Raw genomic sequence first — 22,500 nt, 5'->3', positions numbered from 1 at the left:
CGCCCCGTCCCCTCTCTGTGTCTGCAGCCTGTCCGCCCCGTCCCCTCTCTGTGTCTGCAGCCTGTCCGCCCCGTCCCCTCTCTGTGTCTGCAGCCTGTCCGCCCCGTCCCCTCTCTGTGTCTGCAGCCTGTCCGCCCCGTCCCCTCTCTGTGTCTGCAGCCTGTCCGCCCCGTCCCCTCTCTGTGTCTGCAGCCTGTCCGCCCCGTCCCCTCTCTGTGCCTGCAGCCTGTCCGCCCCGTCCCCTCTCTGTGCCTGCAGCCTGTCCGCCCCGTCCCCTCTCTGTGCCTGCAGCCTGTCCGCCCCGTCCCCTCTCTGTGTCTGCAGCCTGTCCGCCCCGTCCCCTCTCTGTGTCTGTGGCCTGTCCGCCCCGTCCCCTCTCTGTGTCTGCAGCCTGTCCGCCCCGTCCCCTCTCTGTGCCTGCAGCCTGTCCGCCCCGTCCCCTCTCTGTGCCTGCAGCCTGTCCGCCCCGTCCCCTCTCTGTGTCTGCAGCCTGTCCGCCCCGTCCCCTCTCTGTGTCTGCAGCCTGTCCGCCCCGTCCCCTCTCTGTGTCTGCAGCCTGTCCGCCCCGTCCCCTCTCTGTGTCTGCAGCCTGTCCGCCCCGTCCCCTCTCTGTGTCTGCAGCCTGTCCGCCCCGTCCCCTCTCTGTGTCTGCAGCCTGTCCGCCCCGTCCCCTCTCTGTGTCTGTGGCCTGTCCGCCCCGTCCCCTCTCTGTGTCTGCAGCCTGTCCGCCCCGTCCCCTCTCTGTGTCTGCAGCATGTCCGCCCCGTCCCCTCTCTGTGTCTGTGGCCTGTCCGCCCCGTCCCCTCTCTGTGTCTGTGGCCTGTCCGCCCCGTCCCCTCTCTGTGTCTGCAGCCTGTCCGCCCCGTCCCCTCTCTGTGTCTGCAGCCTGTCCGCCCCGTCCCCTCTCTGTGTCTGCGGCATGTCCGCCCCGTCCCCTCTCTGTGTCTGTGGCCTGTCCGCCCCGTCCCCTCTCTGTGTCTGCAGCCTGTCCGCCCCGTCCCCTCTCTGTGTCTGCAGCCTGTCCGCCCCGTCCCCTCTCTGTGTCTGCAGCATGTCCGCCCCGTCCCCTCTCTGTGTCTGCAGCCTGTCCGCCCCGTCCCCTCTCTGTGTCTGCAGCCTGTCCGCCCCGTCCCCTCTCTGTGTCTGCAGCCTGTCCGCCCCGTCCCCTCTCTGTGTCTGTGGCCTGTCCGCCCCGTCCCCTCTCTGTGTCTGTGGCCTGTCCGCCCCGTCCCCTCTCTGTGTCTGCAGCCTGTCCGCCCCGTCCCCTCTCTGTGTCTGTGGCCTGTCCGCCCCGTCCCCTCTCTGTGTCTGTGGCCTGTCCGCCCCGTCCCCTCTCTGTGTCTGTGGCCTGTCCGCTCCGTCCCCTCTCTGTGTCTGTGGCCTGTCCGCCCCGTCCCCTCTCTGTGTCTGTGGCCTGTCCGCCCCGTCCCCTCTCTGTGTCTGGGGCCTGTCCGCCCCGTCCACTCTCTGTGTCTGTGGCCTGTCCGCCCCGTCCACTCTCTGTGTCTGCAGCCTGTCCGCCCCGTCCACTCTCTGTGTCTGTGGCCTGTCCGCCCCGTCCCCTCTCTGTGTCTGTGGCCTGTCCGCCCCGTCCCCTCTCTGTGTCTGTGGCCTGTCCGCCCCGTCCACTCTCTGTGTCTGCAGCCTGTCCGCCCCGTCCCCTCTCTGTGCCTGTGGCCTGTCCGCCCCGTCCCCTCTCTGTGTCTGCAGCCTGTCCGCCCCGTCCCCTCTCTGTGTCTGCAGCCTGTCCGCCCCGTCCCCTCTCTGTGTCTGTGGCCTGTCCGCCCCGTCCACTCTCTGTGTCTGCAGCCTGTCCGCCCCGTCCCCTCTCTGTGCCTGTGGCCTGTCCGCCCCGTCCCCTCTCTGTGTCTGCAGCCTGTCCGCCCCGTCCCCTCTCTGTGTCTGCAGCCTGTCCGCCCCGTCCCCTCTCTGTGCCTGTGGCCTGTCCGCCCCGTCCCCTCTCTGTGTCTGTGGCCTGTCCGCCCCGTCCACTCTCTGTGTCTGCAGCCTGTCCGCCCCGTCCCCTCTCTGTGCCTGTGGCCTGTCCGCCCCGTCCCCTCTCTGTGTCTGCAGCCTGTCCGCCCCGTCCCCTCTCTGTGCCTGCAGCCTGTCCGCCCCGTCCCCTCTCTGTGTCTGCAGCCTGTCCGCCCCGTCCCCTCTCTGTGCCTGAGGCCTGTCCGCCCCGTCCCCTCTCTGTGTCTGCAGCCTGTCCGCCCCGTCCCCTCTATGTGCCTACAGCCTGTCCGCCCCGTCCCCTCTTTGTGTCTGCAGCCTGTCCGCCCCGTCCCCTCTCTGTGTCTGCAGCCTGTCCGCCCCGTCCCCTCTCTGTGTCTGCAGCCTGTCCGCCCCGTCCCCTCTCTGTGTCTGCAGCCTGTCCGCCCCGTCCCCTCTCTGTGCCTGCAGCCTGTCCGCCCCGTCCCCTCTCTGTGCCTGCAGCCTGTCCGCCCCGTCCCCTCTCTGTGCCTGTGGCCTGTCCGCCCCGTCCCCTCTCTGTGTCTGCAGCCTGTCCGCCCCGTCCCCTCTCTGTGCCTGTGGCCTGTCCGCCCCGTCCCCTCTCTGTGCCTGCAGCCTGTCCGCCCCGTCCCCTCTCTGTGTCTGCAGCCTGTCCGCCCCGTCCCCTCTCTGTGTCTGCAGCCTGTCCGCCCCGTCCCCTCTCTGTGTCTGCAGCCTGTCCGCCCCGTCCCCTCTCTGTGTCTGCAGCCTGTCCGCCCCGTCCCCTCTCTGTGTCTGCAGCCTGTCCGCCCCGTCCCCTCTCTGTGTCTGCAGCCTGTCCGCCCCGTCCCCTCTCTGTGCCAACAGCCTGGTCAAGCCGCTGTTCCTGTGTCTCCTGATTGGTGTCAATCTGTTGGACCTTGCAGTCACAAACTGTCTGTGTATCTGTCTCTCTGTCTGTTCCTATGTTTGTCCCTCTTTTCCTATCTGTCCCTTCGCCCGTCTGTCTGTCCGTCTGTGTGTCTGTTTGTCTGTCTGACTGACTGTCTGTCTGTCTGTCTGCCTATCTGTCTGTCTGACTGTCTGTCTGACTATCTGTCTGTCTGTCTGTCTGACTATTTGTCTGTCTGTCTGACTATCTGTCTGTTTGTCTGTCTTACTATCTGTCTGTCTGTCTGTCTGTCTTACTATCTGTCTGTCTGACTATCTGTCTGTCCGTCTGTCTGTCTGTCTGTCTGTCTGTCTGTCTGTCTGTCTGTCTGTCTGTCTGTCTGTCTGTCTGTCTGTCTGACTATCTGTCTGTCTGTCTGACTATCTGTCTGTCTGTCTGTCTGACTATCTGTCTGTCTGACTGTCTGTCTGTCTGTCTGACTGACTATCTGTCTGTCTGTCTGACTATCTGTCTGTCTGACTGACTATCTGTCTGTCTGACTGTCTGTCTGTCTATCTGTCTGTCTGTCTGTCTGACTATCTGTCTGTCTGTCTGTCTGTCTGACTATCTGTCTGTCTGTCTGTCTGTCTGTCTGACTATCTGTCTGTCTGACTGTCTGTCTGTCTGTCTGACTATCTGTCTGTCTGTCTGTCTGACTGACTATCTGTCTGTCTGTCTGACTATCTGACTGTCTATCTGTCTGTCTGTCTGTCTGTCTGTCTGTCTGACTATCTATCTGTCTGTCTGTCTGTCTCTCTGTCTGTCTGTCTGACTATCTCTCTGTCTGTCTGACTGTCTTTCTGACTGCCACACCCCCACCCCTTGTCTATCTGCCTATCCATGTCATGTCAGCTTTTGACCCTCCGTGTAATCGCCCGTTTGGAGAGTATGACCATGCATTTGTTTCGGTTTGTTCTTTCACGTCCAGGAGCGGGCCGCCAATCTGACCGGCAAACTCACGTCAAAGAAGAAGAAGACGGGTGAATTCAGACGAGGCCTAGCCAGAGTGGGATTTGTCTGATCCCCTACAATAAAAATCAACAAAAACCGGCTTTCCTCCCAATAAAAATAAAATAAACAAGTCGCGTAAGGCGAAAATACAACATTTAGTCAAGTAGCTGTCGAACTCACAGAATGAAACTGAACGCAATGCCATTTTTCAGCAAGACCGTATACTCGTAGCATCGTCAGTCCACCGCTCATGGCAAAGGCAGTGAAATTGACAAGAAGAGCGGGGTAGTAGTTGCGCTAAGAAGGATAGCACGCTTTTCTGTATCTCTCTTTGTTTTAACTTTCTGAGCGTGTTTTTAATCCAAACATATCATATCTATATGTTTTTGGAATCAGGAACCGAAAAGGCAGTGAAAGTGTTTGATGAAATTTGGTTGAAAAATGAGGGCGTGACAGTGCCGCCTCAACTTTCACGAAAAGCCGGATATGACGTCATCAATGACATTTATCAAAAAAATGAAAAAAACGTTCGGGGATTTCATACCCATGAACTCTCATGTCAAATTTCATAAAGATCGGTCCAGTAGTTTAGTCTGAATCGCTCTACACACACACACACACACACACACACACAGACACACACGCACATACACCACGACCCTCGTCTCGATTCCCCCCTCTACGTTAAAACATTTAGTCAAAACTTGACTAAATGTAAAAAGAGACTGAGGAAACAAAGAGAGGATGAAATGACTTTGCTCATATTCAGCGCGACCCGTTCCATGTAATCCCTGAACATGAGATAGATGAAATGAATGTAGCCATGGCGACTTTCACAGAGCTTGTATAGAATGCAAAATTCAGGATAATGATGTTTTCCAGAAAAATAAAACAAAAATTACAAATGTACTCAAACTACTTTTTCGGTTTGGTAAATTCAACAACAAGTCGCGTAAGGCGAAAATACAACATTTAGTCAAGTAGCTGTCGAACTCACAGAATGAAACTGAACGCAATGCCATTTTTCAGCAAGACCGTATACTCGTAGCATCGTCAGTCCACCGCTCATGGCAAAGGCAGTGAAATTGACAAGAAGAGCGGGGTAGTAGTTGCGCTAAGAAGGATAGCACGCTTTTCTGTACCTCTCTTTGTTTTAACTTTCTGAGCGTGTTTTTAATCCAAACATATCATATCTATATGTTTTTGGAATCAGGAACCGACAATTAAGGAATAAGATGAAAGTGTTTTTAAATTGATTTGGAAAATTTAATTTTGATAATAATTTTTATATATTTAATTTCCAGAGCTTGTTTTTAATCCAAATATAACATATTTATATGTTTTTGGAATCAGAAAATGATGGAGAATAAGATGAACGTAAATTTGGATCGTTTTATAAATTTTTATTTTTTTTTACAATTTTCAGATTTTTAATGACCAAAGTCATTAATTAATTTTTAAGCCACCAAGCTGAAATGCAATACCGAAGTCCGGGCTTCGTCGAAGATTACTTGACCAAAATTTCAACCAATTTGGTTGAAAAATGAGAGCGTGACAGTGCCGCCTCAACTTTCACGAAAAGCCGGATATGACGTCATCAAAGACATTTATCAAAAAAATGAAAAAAACGTTCGGGGATTTCATACCCAGGAACTCTCATGTCAAATTTCATAAAGATCGGTCCAGTAGTTTAGTCTGAATCGCTCTACACACACACACAGACACACACACACACACACACACACACACACGCACGCACGCACGCACGCATATACACCACGACCCTCGTCTCGATTCCCCCCTCTACGTTAAAACATTTAGTCAAAACTTGACTAAATGTAAAAAACAGCATGCTCAATTCTGGGAATATACCAATTTTCTACGAATCTGAATAATTTTTCAAATTTACTTAAAATCTTATTTCCTGTATAATAATTAGTTAACATAGTAAACAAAGTAAAATGTGCCTGCCATAACAGTCGTCTAACATCGTTTGTTGTATGTTTTCTATTTCATTTTCAGTCTGTGTACCCCCAAAAATTAACTTTATTAACTTTTTGCCAAAATGCACAAGGCAATGGAATAAAAGGAGAGAGAGAGAGAGACAGAGAGAGAGAGAGGGAGAGAGAGAGAGAGAGAGAGAGAGAGAGAGAGAGAGAGAGAGAGAGAGAGAGAGACTGAGTCGTTTGTTTCTTTGATTATTTTGATTTAGGGTGTTGCTTTGACAGGCATACTTCAAACAGAGTTAGTTTACTAAAAGACAATAAGTGGATGCAGTATTAAACGTTTCTATTGATAATCCTTGAATTAATCAAATGTGTTGATAGACGTGTGCGTGTGTGGGGGGGTGGTGTGTGTGTGTGGTGTGTCAGTGTGTGTGGGGTGGGGGGGCGTGCGTGCGTGCGTGCGTGCGAGTGTGTTTGCAGGCAGCAGTTTTCCAGCTGGTCACAAGTGCGAAATGCAAAGTACACTGCGACATCATTTTTTAAACATTTTTACAAAAAAATATTTGCTTGTTTTGTTGCACTCATTTCGGTACAATGTAACCAAATGCACACACACGCACGCACACACAGAAACATCGCACTCTCTCTCTCTCTCTCTCTCTCTCTCTCTCTCTCTCTCTCTCTCTCTCTCTCTCTCTCTCTCTCTCTCTCTCTCTCTCTCTCTCTCTTTCTCTCTCAATCGAATTCCAGACTGACACATAAAGACGCAAATACTCGAACTGAACACACAGATAAAGACAGATGATGAGCAGGCTGGGAAAACACACACACACTGCACTGCACACACACACACTGTGACACACACATACACACTGCACTGCACACACACACACACACACACTGTGACACACACATACACACTGCACACACACTGCACACACACATACACACACTTGCACACACACACACACACTGTGACACACACATACACACTGCACACACACTGCACACACACATACACACTGCACACACACACATACACACTGCACACACACACACCGTGACACGCACATCGTGACAACCACACACACACACACTCACTATGACACACACACACACACAGTGACACACACACACACTTTTGTTTGTTTGTTAACGCCCAGCCGACCACGAAGGGCCATATCAGGGCGGTGCTGCTTTGACATATAACGTGCGCCACACACAAGACAGAAGTCGCAGCACACTGAGGCTAGTCTCACCCAGTCACATTATTCTGACACCGGACCAACCCGAGTCCTAGCACTAACCCCATAATGCCAGACGCCAGGCGGAGCAGCCACTAAATTGCCAAAGGACACAATCAATCAATCAATCAATCAATCAATCACACACACACACTGACACTGTGACACCACACAAACACATACACCAGGGCCGGACTACCGGGGGGGTTATGGGGGTTGCGCAACCCCCCCCCCCCCCCCTAGCCTAAACATGTACCTTACTTATTTAATTTTTTTTTTTATTATTGCTTATTTTATGCCGTTTCATGCAAGGAGCGACCATTTTCCTATCTCAGAATATGACCTACCCATCAGCTTCAGGGGGCTTCGCCCCCTGACCCCCACAACGACTAGGGTTTCCGGACCCCCCCCCAGCCAAAAAATAAAAATATTGAATGAGGTATGCATTTCTTTATTTTACATTGAGTTTCAATTTTTGGGGTATTAATCAGTGACAAAATCTGCTGCCTGAAACTGGTAATGATCATCCTCAGAATGCACCAGATTGCACCATTTTGCATCCTTTTTTCAAAATTTTCCGGGGGGGCATGCCCCCGGACCCCCCTAGCAAGCTAGGCGCTTCGCGCCGTCGGCTCGGCGCTTCGCGCCTTCACACCCATATCTTCACAATATACTTTTGAAAAAAAACACCCATAAAATGAACTGATCCGCCCCTGCCGCCAGGGGGGACATCCCCCTGGGCCACCACTGGCAACCCCCCCCCTCCTCTTCGCCTAGTCCGGCCCTGATTACACACACACACACACACACACACACACCAAAGATCTTGTATGCTACGCGTAGCATACAAGATCTTTGCTCACACTGACACACTACACACGTGACACACACACACTACACACGTGACACACACAAACACACTGACTACACACACACACACACACAAACACACACACTGACACGCACACACAACTTGAACACGGACGGACCCGGCGGCGCAGACGGACTCGACACACCGACGAGCGGCAAGTTGACACTGACAGAAACCGAATGTAACAAAACTCACAGGCACACAACAGGTACGGTACGAGCTTGTCCATCGATCATATTTTCAAATTTGGTAGGTCAGTGAAGAGTCACTCACAAAGGCCGTTTACATCATATGTGACCCTCCACCACGGCATGAGTCGCATGTCACCTCGCGCGGTTCTGCGCTAGGCTTGACATAAGTCCGGGGGAACTGTGGTAACAGTGTGAGGGTCACCTTAGTCACAGGCTTCAGTATAACTCGAAAAGTGTTCGCTCTTTTCTAAAACGGTTTTCACCACTGGATAGAGCATAAAACACTCTTTTGGAAAATGTAAAAATATGAAAATCATGCAACGGTGACATGCGACTCATTTCGTGGTGGAGGGTCACATATAAACTTAGCAAACACAAATTATTGCGACAAATGTTGCACCCCGGCAATTAAAGCAGTAACAGTTGGCCTGTGTCATTTCATTCAGTCAAACAGTCCGACTGGGCGGGTCACGGTCTGACATTTCAGTTAAGGCCGTCCACTTGATTAATGATCTGGCACACCTTTTGGATCAAAGATTTCTATAAGCAGCGATCACGTGACCGCCGCTCAACCCAAACTTGAATTTGAATGGACGTGACAAAAACCCGGACTCAGTGAAGGGACCAATTAAAAATCGACGCCGTGAAAGATGATATGCACAACTTGGCAACTTTTACAAACGAGGAAAAATTCAAATCAATTATCTACCCAGAACATGCTGCTTTATTTAGCTGGCTTGCGTATTTCGTGTGCTATGCTATTCCTTCTGATGCACTAGTGTCGCGGATCGCGTAAGGAGTCGGCAAAAAAAGTGGACTGGGTGGCCGAGTGGTAATTAACGCACTTGCGCTCGGAAGCGAGAGGTTGCAAGTTCGACCCCTGGGTCAGGGCGTTAGCAATTTTCTCCCCCCTTTCCTAACCTAGGTGCTGGGTTCAAGTGCTAGTCTTTCGGATGAGACGAAAAACCGAGGTCCCTTCGTGTAAACTACATTGGGGTGTGCACGTTAAAGATCCCACGATTGACAAAAGGGTCTTTCCTGGCAAAATTGTATAGGCATAGATAAAAATGTCCACCAAAATACCCGTGTGACTTGGAATAATAGGCCGTGAAAAGTAGGATATGCGCCGAAATGGCTGCGATCTGCTGGCCGATGTGAATCAGTGCATGATGTATTGTGTAAAGAAAATTCCACTCTCACACGGCATAAATCCCTGCGCCTTGAATATGTGCGCGATATAAATTGCATTAAAAAATAATAAAAATCCCTGCGCTTTGAACTGTACCCACGGAATACGCGCGATATAAGCCTCATATTGATTGATATTGATTGAAAACCAGCTGATAGCATGTGCCTGTGCCACCGCGGCCACTGACTGACTCGGCTGTCATTCACCGGCACAGCGCATACACCGCTGAAATGAGTATTCATATGTTATTGGGGGTTTAACTCGCGAATAATTTCGTATGCTCCGGTCTATCTGCACACTTATGCAGCCATTCAGTTCATTCGTTCGTTTATCCAGAGATAGCTCTGGTTTATCCATTCATTTGTAAGTTTATTCAGGTATTCACGCATACGCACGTTTTTGTTCAGGAGTCCACTCAAGTAAAATGCTGAAAAAATGTTTTCACTTCTAACTCTCATAATGATCAATCTCGTCATTTTACTTGAAATGAAAAATACACCATTTCCACGCGCCCACTGAGTTGGAATGCTAACTCATTTCGCAAAAACCTACGATTATGCCCAAATTCGTCACCGGAAATGACCTCATAGTTCCGGCATCGCGGAATCAGAGGGTCCTGTCTGCTGAATCTGTCCGAAGTCTACGAGATCAAACCCCGTTTCTGAATCTTTGATCAAGCTGCATGACTGGGAGGTAGGTACTTTCGATAAAATGAACGCGTATCTATGCTTGACTGCTACTGTAAAAGCTGTGCGGAGCGATCCTGGCAAACTACAGATCGGCCCAGCTCAGCAGATTATTTCATCAAATTCATGTTGAACTTGAAGTTTCTATGAAGTTTCTGTCGAACTTAGAGTAAAATTGATGTCCCTTTTCACGCCATCGTTGTGTTAATGAAGCCCTCAAGACTGCATTGTTTACAACTGATTCGATTGCTTGGGTAGTTTTGAACAAGGCCCAACGCCAGAGGTTTTCGATTTGACGTCTGCGTTCAGCGATGCCGATCAAATTCCATCGTCAAACGGAACGATCTGGTTTGTTTGTGAACCGCCAGCTGTGCTAGTTTATCATAATTCGTATAGTTCGACCTATTGCTGTTCTAGGTAATGGTAAGTCACTTACAAAACTGGCTTAGCAAAGGTGAAAGAACTAAAAGTCACTGTCAACAATCAAGGTGTGTCTTAAAGGGGCGTAACTCTTTATTTTACAAGACCTTTTAACATGGGCACAGGTTCTCTCCCTTGGCATGCAGACTTGCCATCCTTTCCCAGTGGAGTTTTTATGAATTTGTTCTGCTGGTCTGAAACACACCACATTCAATAATATTTTACTTTCCAGAAGTGCATATTTAATATTTACATTATGCCTGTCTTTTGCTTTTGCACGGACAATGTCATTGCGTAGATGATACTCAGACATGAGCAAGATCGGTCGCCCACTCGCCACAGGCGACCAGAAATGAGTGTGGGCGAGTAGAAAGTCTAATAATGATCGCCCACTTGGCGAGTGTAAATTTTGGGTCTGTGGAATTATCATTTTCCGAGCGACGATTGTCTGTTGTGAAGCACGTTGTCGTCTACGATTGTTCAAATTAGATGTGATCGGAGCTCCAGTTCCAGCTGATCGAGAAATTCTCTTTAGTGACCATGAACCAATCAGAATGACCGTATGATTTCAGGGTTATCAGGACTTTTTGTTGACGCGATTTTAACAAATCAGAATTGTCGACGCAGCACGTGTGTCTCAGAAGCCTTGGCAGATCTGAAGCTGTAAACATGTAGAAATACTTGGACCCCCCCCCGCAAAAAAGCCCAGAGGGAACGGAGTCCGAGAGATTGAAAAAGTATGACTCCGGACAGGGGAAGCGTTCCTTCCAGGCAGACTATACAAAATCTGACTGGTGAGCAGAGAGACTGACTAAACTATGATCGGGAAAAAACCGTCATGTTGTGTACTGCTTGCGAAAAGCATGCCGCTTCTGAGAAGGAGAGAAAGGGGCCATTCGTTGTTGGTACGGACAAATTTAAGCTAGAAAACATACGTGCAAAAGAAACATCAAAGTCTCACCAACAAAACACCAAAAAATGGGTAAACTCAAACAAAAAGGTCGAAGACACTGAGGGGGGACACGCTATGCAGCAGCTAACGCAAGACCAGCGTGCTCGTGTCGCTCAACTGATATGCTTGCAAAGACCTGCTTGCCTTTCACCAGGTTTGAATGGATGGAATCGTTTTGTTTTTTGGAAACTAATTTTTGTGGGCCAGTGAATTTGTTTGTGGGCTAGTCAATTTTGAATTTTACAAGCCCACAAGGCGAGTGAAAATTCTGGAACTTGCTCATGCCTGATACTAGATCTGCCATGCCGTGTTTTCTGCAGCAGAATAATCTGGATATATATTTTGTATTTATACTTGTGTAAGTCTTATATTTGCAGATATATAGTCACGGGTCAGTGATTCTTTTATCACATTGATTTCTGTGCTTTGTTTTGTCTCAGAACCAAAGCTGGGTGAGGTGTTTGATAAGTCAATAGAATTTATACTCCTTACTCTGAACTGAAACCAAAAGCCTTTTAGTTTTAACAAGCCTAGAGCATATAATTGTTATTTGCTTTCTTAAAAAAACAATCCAATATTTGACAGTAGAAGTTCTTGCCGTTGTGCTCCTTTGCGGACAGCTTGTGCGCCAGAACTCAAAATAGCAGTCCTGTATCAGTGTAGGATGTATCAAGTAAGTTGATAGTGATATATAAGCTTTTGATACATCTAGTATGTCAATTGTCATCATCATGTACATTTTAGTTCTTAATCTCAGAACTGCTTTTAATCAAACAGATATCAAGAGTGAAATGTACACAGTTTTGAATAGACCAAGAGTAGTTTGCAGCAGAACTAGAAGTAGAAGAGTACATTTTATCAGTATACTTCACTATTTAGTATTTTTATTTAGGTTTTAACAGTTGAAATGTGAAAAAAGCTAGCTGTGGCCAGAAGTAAATGGTGTGACCAGAAGTCAAATACTTAAGAGTAGAGTGACTCTAGTTGCTGCTAGCTTTCCACTGATGTTGTAAGAAGGGAGCGACCCAAATATCCCAGCAATGGGATAATGCAGTAGTTTAGGCCTACTTTTGACATTTTCCGTGTCAGATTGTTTGTGCAAAATTAGGGCATTTTGATGTACATGTATTTATATGCTGCAATTTATATTATAAGTTGTTCTAGCTCAGTAGCTGTTTTGTTCTTTTTCTCTTTCTTGGTATTTATTCACATGACTATTCGACTCTCAATTTCAGTCTGTACTTGTTTCGTAGTAGATTAGTGCAAAAAATAAATGATGGATGCATTCATTCTCTGACTTTAGCTTCCATTTAAGTAATTGTGTTACCAACCAAAGGACAATTTTAGTAGTGATGATACAACAAATATTCATTTGACCGGCTTTGGTCAAATAATATAATTTCTGTTGAGTCCAAAAGAATCATAATCTGCATCATGCTTAGCATATTAGCATCACATTATGGAGTGTGTAGTGCCTGTAGCCTGTGGTGATCAGAATATATCCTCAACCACGATTTATACCACATAAAATGTGACACCACCATTACATTGAGAGAGTGTGCATAAAACACTGACATAACCACCACAAAGAATTCACATTATTCAGGAGTAGTAGCTCGGAACATTATGACCTGACTACATTTTTATCCAACATTGAATGAGTCTCAGCATCACATTAATTAAGTAACATCTACTTGATCAAATGTTGATATCAAATCAAAACCTTACCTCAGCAGGGGTATATTACAGCATTGGCAAGAGCGCCAAACCTGATATGTTTTCTCATCTCTCTGAGTCAAAGTATCTTGAGCAGCAGTGGTTACACTGGCCATACTGCAGTTACACTTGGTACTACATGTATTAACACTAGGCCTGACCACTACACTGTTGCATCCCAAACTTGGCAAGGCATCAGCAGCACACTGAAACTGAAAGCTGAGAGGGGGACGGGCCTATTGATTTTCCCTTCCTGGGACTGTATGAATCATCTTGAGCACCCCATTCTTAAAGATACACTGACTGACAGCCCTGAAAGTCCAAAGAATGGTACACTAGCAAAGGCTAGTGCTTCTGAAAATTTACTAGCCAGAGAGCATAGTAATTTTACTAGCCAAACCAAAAAGATTGTTTCAGCAACTTTACTCGCATTTGGCGAGTAGATGAACATTTCTACTCGCCAGTTACATGTTTCTACTTGCCATGGCGAGTAAAAATTACTCACCACTTTCAGGCCTGACTGGTAGAAACATGCAGGGAATGATTCATTAAACTCATGTTCCTGTGTACTTGCATGGTAGAAACATCAATCAATCAATCAATGAGGCTTATATCGCGCATATTCCGTGGGTACAGTTCTAGGCGCTCTGCAGTGATGCCGTGTGAGATGAAATTTTATACGGCCAGTAATTGCAGCCATTTCGGCGCATATCTACCTTTCACGGCCTATTATTCCAAGTCACACGGGTATAGGTAGACAATTATTAACTGTGCCTAAGCAATTTTTGCCAGGAAAGACCCTTTTGTCAATCGTGGGATCTTTAACGTGCACACCCAATGTAGTGTACACGGGGGGGAGTTCGGACACCGAAGAGAGTCTGCACACAAATTTGACTCTGAAATAAATTTCCTCCGAACCTGGGATCGAACTCACGCTGACAGCGGCCAACTGAATACAAATCCAGCGCGCTACCAACTGAGCTATATCCCCGCCCCAACATGCGGGGAATGATTCATTAAACTCATGTTCCTGTGTACTTGCATGGTAGAAACATGCGGGGAATGATTCATTAAACTCATGTTCCTTTATAAATTGTATTTGCATGTTATCGTCTTCATTACTTGGGGATTTTTTTGTTTTTGTTGTGGTTTGGCATCAGCAAAATGCTAAAATTTCGTTCAAATCACTAAAACCTTTGCGACTTACCTCAAACTTTTTTTTCCATGGTGGGGGGAAAGTCTCATAAACAAAAATTGTCACACAAAAAATTAACAAAATTCCTTTTACTGAACATGTGTCGATTTTCACACATTCATGCTGGTCGTATTAATAGCTCAACACCCGCAGGGAAAGGGAATGGCTTTTAAGATCCCCAAAGTGTACTGAATAAATGTTTCAAAAACGTTCATCCACTGTTTGGGTCTGAATTATGAAATACTCATGCCATATATATATGTTGCAATCCAATTCATGGGTTGAAACAATTAATGAGCCACGTCTCTTCAAAAGGGTAACTGCAATAACTTTAGTTTAATGTTTGTATTGCTGCTGTCTTCAGTTTGTATGCTTTTGCACAAAAGTTTTAGGTTGTAAGAATAAACTGCAAGTTATTTTTTAATTGTGTCATTATTTTTACAAATTACACAAATGAAAACTGAGCATTAATGGACATATGTTAGAATCACATTATCAAGTAAAAATTACCAGAAGCAACAGATAGCGTCAAAACTCCCTGAGACATCACATCTTTAAATAATGATCCAAACCTTGGCCCCTGCAGAGTCTCTGTGGAAAACAGTGTACAACACCACCACTGTGTAAGAAATGGAAGCAGAAAACTTGAGCAAAATCTCAGGCCTTGTAGGGGCAGCTTGAATGCAGAGCCTGTTTGAGGTCAGGTTTAACATCCTAACTAAGTGGACTATCAACTTCCCATCCTAGCCCAGTTTATTTCCTGGCATGGATGCACAAGTATGCCATGTATCTTAAGTGTGTCCTAGGCTGCGTATGCTTAGCTGTAGCCTACACATTTCAAAGTTTAGCAGCATCGAGGTGCAGATTAGAACGCCTGGCGGACTGGATATTCATTGCAGTTGACAATGAACTTTTTGTTTGCTTGTGAAGTCTCCCTGTTTTACAGAAAATAGAGGAAACAGTATCAGACATGTTGATAGATTTAAATTCTGTTAAGATGTTGTAAGAACGTGTACTGATTTTAACAAATCAGAACATCAGATATAAGTCTCCAGTCAGCCGAAACTGGACTGTGCCTTATGATGAAAACAGTTGAACCTGTGGACATGGAACCTGAATGACTTATCAAGTGAAAAGCTAATTGAAGTCTGGAGTACTGTGTCAAGAGGCTAATAGTAATAGAACTGTAGTTTACTTGATCCGACTTGTTAGGCAAAGCAGAGGCGGACAAAGATAATATATTGAAGTGAAAATCAAATTTCATAAGATGGAGCAGATTCAACAGGTCACTGTCAGGTTTGTAACTTTTTCTTTTTTGTGTGTCTTATGTAATTGACAGGATAGTTAAGTCAATATAAATATTTGACTTTTATAACTTTTAATAAGTTACACAAACATTTTACTACATTGTAGTACAATATCAGTCAATAATTTCTGCAAAGTGCACAGTTATGTAATTCAGAACCGTTGGTACTTCTGTTTTTGCTGCTTAGCTTATACGCTGTATAATATATATTTTGTTATCTGCGGGTTTTCATAATAGGAGAATCATAGAATTGCTGTGGTAGCAATTTAACACTCAGTACAATGTATAGTTAGTTAACATATATTTCAGCTTTGTTTCATTTATTTTAATTCTAATTTTATTTTACAAAATTGGCTTGACACTTTAATTTGGATATGTAATGTAAACTACTACTGTACCTTCAGCCATAGATTGCAGGTTCATATATTGCAACAAGTCATTGTTGGCTCACACAGACTGAACCATGAGTCATTGAGTGTAAACCATCTTGCTGAATGATAGACACCTACCTCACTGGTGCAATATGTACTGTATTGTGTTGTGCACACTGGTTTGGGGTTATTTCCTCTGATAAATGAAGCAGGATGCAGATAAGTTACCATTGCAGTCATTGTAGTTTATCATCTGTTTATTGTTGGTGAAGGTATTGTTTGGGGTGAAAGATGACTATGGTAGTGTGTGCTGAATCAGAGAGGATCCCAGTTTTTACCCCGCCATTCAGGCTAGGCAGCATACGCCGATTTCGGGGGAGGCATGCTGGGTATTTTCGTGTTTCTATAACCCACCGAACTCTGACATGGATTACAAGATCTTTTCCGTGCGTACTTGGTCTTGTGCTTGCGTGTACACACGAAGGGGGTTAAGTCACTAGCAGGTCTGCACATAAGTTGACCTAGGAGATCAGAAAAATCTCAACTCTTAACCCACCAGGCGGCAGCGACCGGGATTCGAACTCACGACCTCCCGATTAGGAGGCCGAGGTCTTACTACCACGCCACTGCGCCTCTGTTTTCAACCCCAACCCTATCGGCTGACCCCACCAGTGTGTGTTGGGGGGGGGGGGGGCATTTGATTGGATAAATATTAACTGATAAGAGAACCATGCAGTCAGTGTCAATATTATATTTTAAAGTTCAAGCAGGGGGATTGGGTTTTTTTTTTTCTTAAGGCACTATAAAGTAGGTATAAACCACAGATTTGCTCACTACAAAAATCTGGAGAGAAAAATCAGTTCTTAAACAGGAGGGAGTCTTAAAATGGAGGTGAATTTACAGAGATTCAAATGAAAAGATAATCTCAAAAAGCAAGGTCTATTAAAAGGGGGAAATTTGGGGATCGAGGTTCCACTGTAGTAACTAGTACAGTATTGGAAATACATACATCAATCAATCAATCAATATGAGGCTTATATCGCGCGTATTCCGTGGGTACAGTTCTAAGCGCAGGGATTTTTTATTTTTTATTTAAAAATATTTTTTTTATTCAATTTATATCGCGCACATATTCAAGGCGCAGGGATTTATGTATCACTATCAGTAAGGCACACACACAAAAATGTTTGTAGAGGGTAACCCGACCGACCCAATTTTTTTCAGCCTATACCCTAAAAAAAAATATATTTCTAAAAAAAAAAAAAAAAGGACTTTTTGCACATTTTGCGAACTATACCGAGACTAAGGGAAGTAACCTCGTTTGAACTCGACATCACACGTGACACAGTTGTAATGGCGGATTCGACTTCGAGCACCTGCTTTGCAATATACTTTCGCAAATTATAAAAAAAATTTTTTAAAAAAGCCTACCTACCGACCCTATTTTTGTGTTGGTCACGTTACCCCAACATTTTGTGTGTGTGCCTAAAGGTAGAGATTTTAGAATCCCATCGGGCGGGGATGTAGCTCAGTCGGTAGCGCGCTGGATTTGTATCCAGTTGGCCGCTGTCAGCGTGAGTTCGTCCCCACGTTCGGCGAGAGATTTATTTCTCAGAGTCAACTTTGTGTGTTAAAAAAACGGTCATACACGTAAAATTCCACTCGTGCAAAAAAAAAACACGAGTGTACGTGGGAGTTTCAGCCCACGAACCCAGAAGAAGAAGAAGAAGAAGAATCCCATCGTTTCATGGTGACACTCATTTAATGCTTCCCACCCCTGTCCCCTGACTTAACTGCCCCCTCCCCACTGTGTGTCCTTTTGTGTGTGAGTGTGTGTGTCTTTCAGTCTGTGTGTATAACTGTATAACTTTTGAAGGGTACATATCACTGATAAGAAAGACCGGCACGGTTGGCCTAGCGGTAAGGCGTCCGCCCCGTGATCTGGAGGTCGTGGGTTCGAACCCCGGCCGGGTCATACCTAAGACTTTAAAATTGGCAATCTAGTGGCTGCTCCGCCTGGCGTCTGGCATCATGGGGTTAGTGCTAGGACTGGTTGGTCCGGTGTCAGAATAATGTGACTGGGTGAGACATGAAGCCTGTGCTGCGACTTCTGTCTTGTGTGTTGCGCACGTTATATGTCAAAGCAGCACCGCCCTGATATGGCCCTTCGTAGTCGGCTGGGCGTTAAGCAAACAAACTGATAAGAAAAGCAGTCAGTGTCACCACCTGATGCCATGCACTGAGCCACAGATCCAGTTGTATGACTGTTTTTTCATTGTGGTTTAATGCCCAGCTGTTTTGTTTCTTGTGTTTTGTTGACATCTGCTTTATTGATGTATCTATCCAATACCACTGTTTGATTCTCTACTTTTGGAATGAATGGAAAAACCAAAGTTGTTGATTTTGAACTTTATCAATGTGTTGTATGTTAAAATATTTTTCTTGACATGACCGTCAAATACTATTTTTGTATACATGTGTATTTACACTGGGATGATGCACTTGTTTTTGTCTGTGTGTTTTTTTTATAAAGTTTAAATGTCAATGGTTGTCTTTTTTTTATTTTGGGTGGTTTTGTTTTTTGCAACCAAAATGCACTTCACAGATATATTATTACAATTTCGATTTGTTTGTGTGGTCCAAGCAATCAGCACATTCTTAAGTGTCAGCAGCAGGTGTCATTATTAATTCATTACTTGTCAACCCATTTCAAGGACACAGATGTCTGTGGTTTGAATAATTTGTTTATTTAATTTATTGCATAATTTAATTGCTTGTTTAAGAACATTTAGCTATTTGGAAAAAAAATGTTAATGTAACTTCCCTTCCTTTTTTTCGGTGTTTGCATTTCATAGGTGATAGTATTTCTGGACACCACCTTAATAATTGATATATATACATTACATACGAGAGGAAAAATTCTCACAGTTTACAACTAATCCTCAGAAAACAGCATTTCTTAATTTCACCACACCATACTTCCATTAACAAGAATTTGAGACTGTTCCCACAGGTGGAAAAAAGCGTACACCGGCATACTTGTAGCAAACAGGCACCACTACTATTACTATAAATCACACGTTGACTCAAATCTCTCACCAGGCGTCTCAAGGTTTGCAAACCACTTAGGGCACCCTGTGTAAATCTCCACCTGCTTCATTCTTCACCGGGAGGGGGCTGTTCTTTTGTATTATTTTGGAGTGTCCGGCAGTCCAACAACTTGCTACCGTAAACAAAAAAAACAGGCATCAGTGATTATCAATATAACCCAAGTCTCTTCACAAAGCGTTTCAATGGTATGTGAGGTTTGCAAACCACTTAGCATACCCTGCGTGTAAATCTCCGACTGTTTCCACATCTCTACGGTTCTTTTGTATGGTCGAGTGTCCCGCAATGACCTCATTGTGACTGGCTTGTGTGCAACCGTGAACCCTCTTTGAGTGGTCAGCCCAGGTTTGAGTGGATGTTGATTCAAGCCATCAAGGTAGTCGCTTGTGAAACTATTAGGGCTTCTTACCTTTGTGTGAAGCTAACTAACCGTGGGTTCTGGGACCTGGGGAATTCGGTCTTATTGTGGACCCGGGTTCTATCTAATCTTACGACCTACCTCTTTCTGTGCTGTTCGTCTAAGGTTGACCCCCCCCCCCCCCCCCCCCCTACTCCCGAGCCCTGCCGTCTGTTCCCCCTTTCCCATTTCTTGTGATCTTGGTGGGTCTTTGATAATTGATATTGATTTGGTGGTATGCTTTTTAGAATAGCACCTTACAGATTAGTTCATAGTTGCGAATCTCTTTCTCCAGCCCCCCCCCTCTCTCTCTCTCTCTCTCTCTCTCTCTCTCTCTCTCGCTCGCTCGCTCTCTCTCTCTCTCTCTCTCTCTCTCTCTCTCTCTCTCTCTCTCACACACACACACACACACACACACACACGCACAAACACATCTGTCAGTTTAAGTTACGTCCTTAAGAATTATGCATATTACATTATCAGCAAAGCTTGGTGTCCCTCGTCATGAGAGAGAAAGGGGGGGGGGGGGGGCAGCTACTCTTGATAAGTCAACGGAGAGGTAATATAATATGGTATACTACACAGTTGTATGGCCCTTTGCTTGTCTCATCTTGCAGTAAATAGTGTATGTGACTTGCTTGTCACACGCCCCGCTCAGGTATTCTCCTCTATTCATACCGTGTACCTTGTAGCTCAATGAAATGTTTCCAGCACAACTATTGTAGAAGATCACTATCGTGTATTGTCTGTTTTCCAGGGTGGATGTATGTGTCCTTTTTAATTGATAACATAATTATACGACTCATTTGAAAGGAAACTTGCGTACGCCTGTACGAACACACACGTACGCGTGCTCTTTCTCTTTCCCTTTCTGTCTAACCTTGCGCCCCCCCCCCCCCCCCCCCCTTGACCTTATATTTATGTATGTAAATAATGACTGTTTTACTAATTTATCACAATGTTTGTGTTTTACTGTAAGACTATCTAAAGGCTGTGCCTAAAACTTCTATCCTTACGTATTTAAAGATCTCTCTCTCTCTCTCTCTCTCTCTCTCTCTCTCTCTCTCTCTCTCTCTCTCTCTCTCTCTCTATGTCTCTCTCTCTCTCTCTCTCTCTCTCTCTCTCTCTCTCTCTCTCTCTCTCTCTCTCTCTCTCTTTTTCACTCTGTACAAACTTTTGAAACAGCCCTCGTACAAATATCGAAAAAAATTAGGCAACCTGTTTTGTTAATTGATTAATAACACCCTCTTGCTCGTGCGCGCACGTGTGTGTCTATGGTTTGTTTTCCTTCTGACAACAGGTGTCGAGTCGAGGGCTTGTTATTACCATGTGACATTTCATATAGGTGTTATGTTACAAACAAATCGACGTATAATTTTTGGACCCGGATAAAACACTGCCTTGTTGTTAATTTTTTTCAAAAAAATACGTAGCGCATAAATTAGTACTTGTTGTTGTTGTAGACCGTGATAACTTTATTATGCTCAGGCATGATGCAGAGAGCGAATACAGACCCTCCCAACACAGAAATCTTCCTCTCTCTCTCTCTTTCTCTCTCTCTCTCTCTCTCTCTCTCTCTCTCTCTCTCTCTCTATTTCTCTCGTGTGACATATTCCGATCCCTCCTGGTTTACAACAATGCTCGTGTGAAGAAAGTTTTTTCGGCTACTTCGTACATGGTTCCGGTTCACATTGTACTTCAATTCACAGTATTCATCTCTCCGCTCCTGTTACATTCTTTTCATTCAAAAGCGGAAGCCAGGAACCTTAGATATAGTTTCCATGGCGTGCCTATTGTGCTTACAAACGAAACTGGAGAAGACTTCTGGATTACAGTGGAGAAAAAAGATGAATATCCGAGGATTAATTTCGCGGGGTGTTTACCTTGTTCGCGGACTGTAACAACTTCTGTTTGCGTGGGCAGATTGAGTTGGAAACTTGTGGTCTGAAAGTATGACTTGGTTTTTGAGACTGAGGGGTACCTGTGATGAAAGAAAACCCTTGGGACCAGTCCAAAGTGTCCCTTCATTGCAGGTGGCCTGTCATGACAGGTATATCATGCAGGCATGGGAATTGTCCGCCGAAAGACAAATTTCTGCCGAATTTTGTTTTTGTTCCGCCGAAAAAGCAAACGTGTCCGCCGAAAAAATAAATGGGGGAGGCAAACATGGTTCTAAAAACTGAATTTAATGGCAAACTTGGAGCTAAGATGACACCAAATTGCACCAGTTGGGTTCTTTGGAGAAAACAAAATTCTGGGGGGGGGGGGGGGGCATGCCCCCAAACCCCCCTAGCAGGACTAGGGGCGCTTTGCGCCGTCGACTTCGCTAGTATGTACTTATAAATGTTCAGCCTTTTTTACTTTTTTCAATTCCCATGCCTGATCATGGTGAAGTTATGTAATAGAGAAAGGGACAACGGGTGGCCTGCCATCGGAGGGACCTGATATTGCAGTCACGTGTCCACTGTTCAAGAAATGTCTTGTCTTGTCTTGTCTAGTCACGCCTAGGAAACAATTCAAGTTCTCAGTTTCTTCATTTCCGTGTATACTGTGTGGGAAATGTTTGCTGAACAATTTGTTTGTAACTGACACCCATATGTCGATATGTAAGGTTAATTCATACGAACAAAAAATAAGACGGGCGCTGTGGCGGGGTGGTAAGACGTCGGCCTCTTAATCGGAAGGTCGAGGGTTCGAATCCCGGCCGCGGCCGCCTGGTGGGTTAAGTGTGGAGATTTTTCCGTGCAGACCTGCTAGTGGCTTATCCCCCTTCGTGTGTACACGCAAGCACAAGACCAAGTGCGCACGGAAAAGATACTGTAATCCATGTCAGAGTTCGGTGGGTTATAGAAACACGAAAATACCCAACATGCTTCCTCCGAAAGCGGCATATGGCTGCCTAAATGGCGGGGTAAAAACGTAAACGTAAAACGTGGGAGTCTAAGCCCATGAACAAAGAAGAAGAAGATACAAACACACATATACAACAAAGCACCCACTCTGCACGGGAAGCAGTAAAATAGACTGATGAGTTTCGCTATCTGGGTTATTCTCCAGAGATGTGTACCAGTAGAAAACTATGTTTCTTCTTCTT

At 45.6% G+C, this 22,500-nt stretch overlaps 2 protein-coding genes and 1 long non-coding RNA gene across 4 annotated transcripts in view; 2 read left to right on the top strand and 1 right to left on the bottom strand.

The window, feature by feature from the left end:
- LOC138945945 (cys-loop ligand-gated ion channel-like) overlaps positions 1-5,340 on the top strand; it is a 32,021-nt gene extending 26,681 nt beyond the window's left edge. The window contains exon 9 of the mRNA XM_070317481.1: positions 3,792-5,340. Within this exon, the coding sequence (XP_070173582.1) occupies positions 3,792-3,884 (93 nt within the window). The 3' untranslated portion in view covers positions 3,885-5,340. The remainder of the gene's footprint in view (positions 1-3,791) is intronic.
- A 4,346-nt stretch (positions 5,341-9,686) lies between these two features.
- Positions 9,687-22,500, top strand: part of LOC138945943 (LIM and senescent cell antigen-like-containing domain protein 1) — a 44,210-nt gene continuing 31,396 nt past the window's right edge. Inside the window, exon 1 of one of the 2 annotated variants that reach the window (XM_070317480.1) lies at positions 9,687-9,948. In XM_070317480.1, the coding sequence (XP_070173581.1) occupies positions 9,938-9,948 (11 nt within the window). In that variant the 5' untranslated portion in view covers positions 9,687-9,937. Of the gene's footprint in view, positions 9,949-14,779; positions 15,521-22,500 lie in introns of those variants that run through there. The other variant, XM_070317479.1, reaches the window with a different exon arrangement.
- LOC138945964 (uncharacterized) lies at positions 10,431-13,236 on the bottom strand. Its single transcript, XR_011449147.1, has 2 exons — positions 13,042-13,236; positions 10,431-10,555 (listed from the first exon to the last, which is right to left on the bottom strand). It is a non-coding gene; the product is annotated as an uncharacterized lncRNA (long non-coding RNA).

Source organism: Littorina saxatilis, linkage group LG13 (genome assembly GCF_037325665.1).
Source record: "Littorina saxatilis isolate snail1 linkage group LG13, US_GU_Lsax_2.0, whole genome shotgun sequence".
NCBI classification, from domain to species: Eukaryota; Metazoa; Mollusca; class Gastropoda; order Littorinimorpha; family Littorinidae; genus Littorina; species Littorina saxatilis.
The sequence above is the reverse complement of the archived record's forward strand: the minus strand, read 5'-3'. Positions and strand labels throughout refer to the sequence as shown.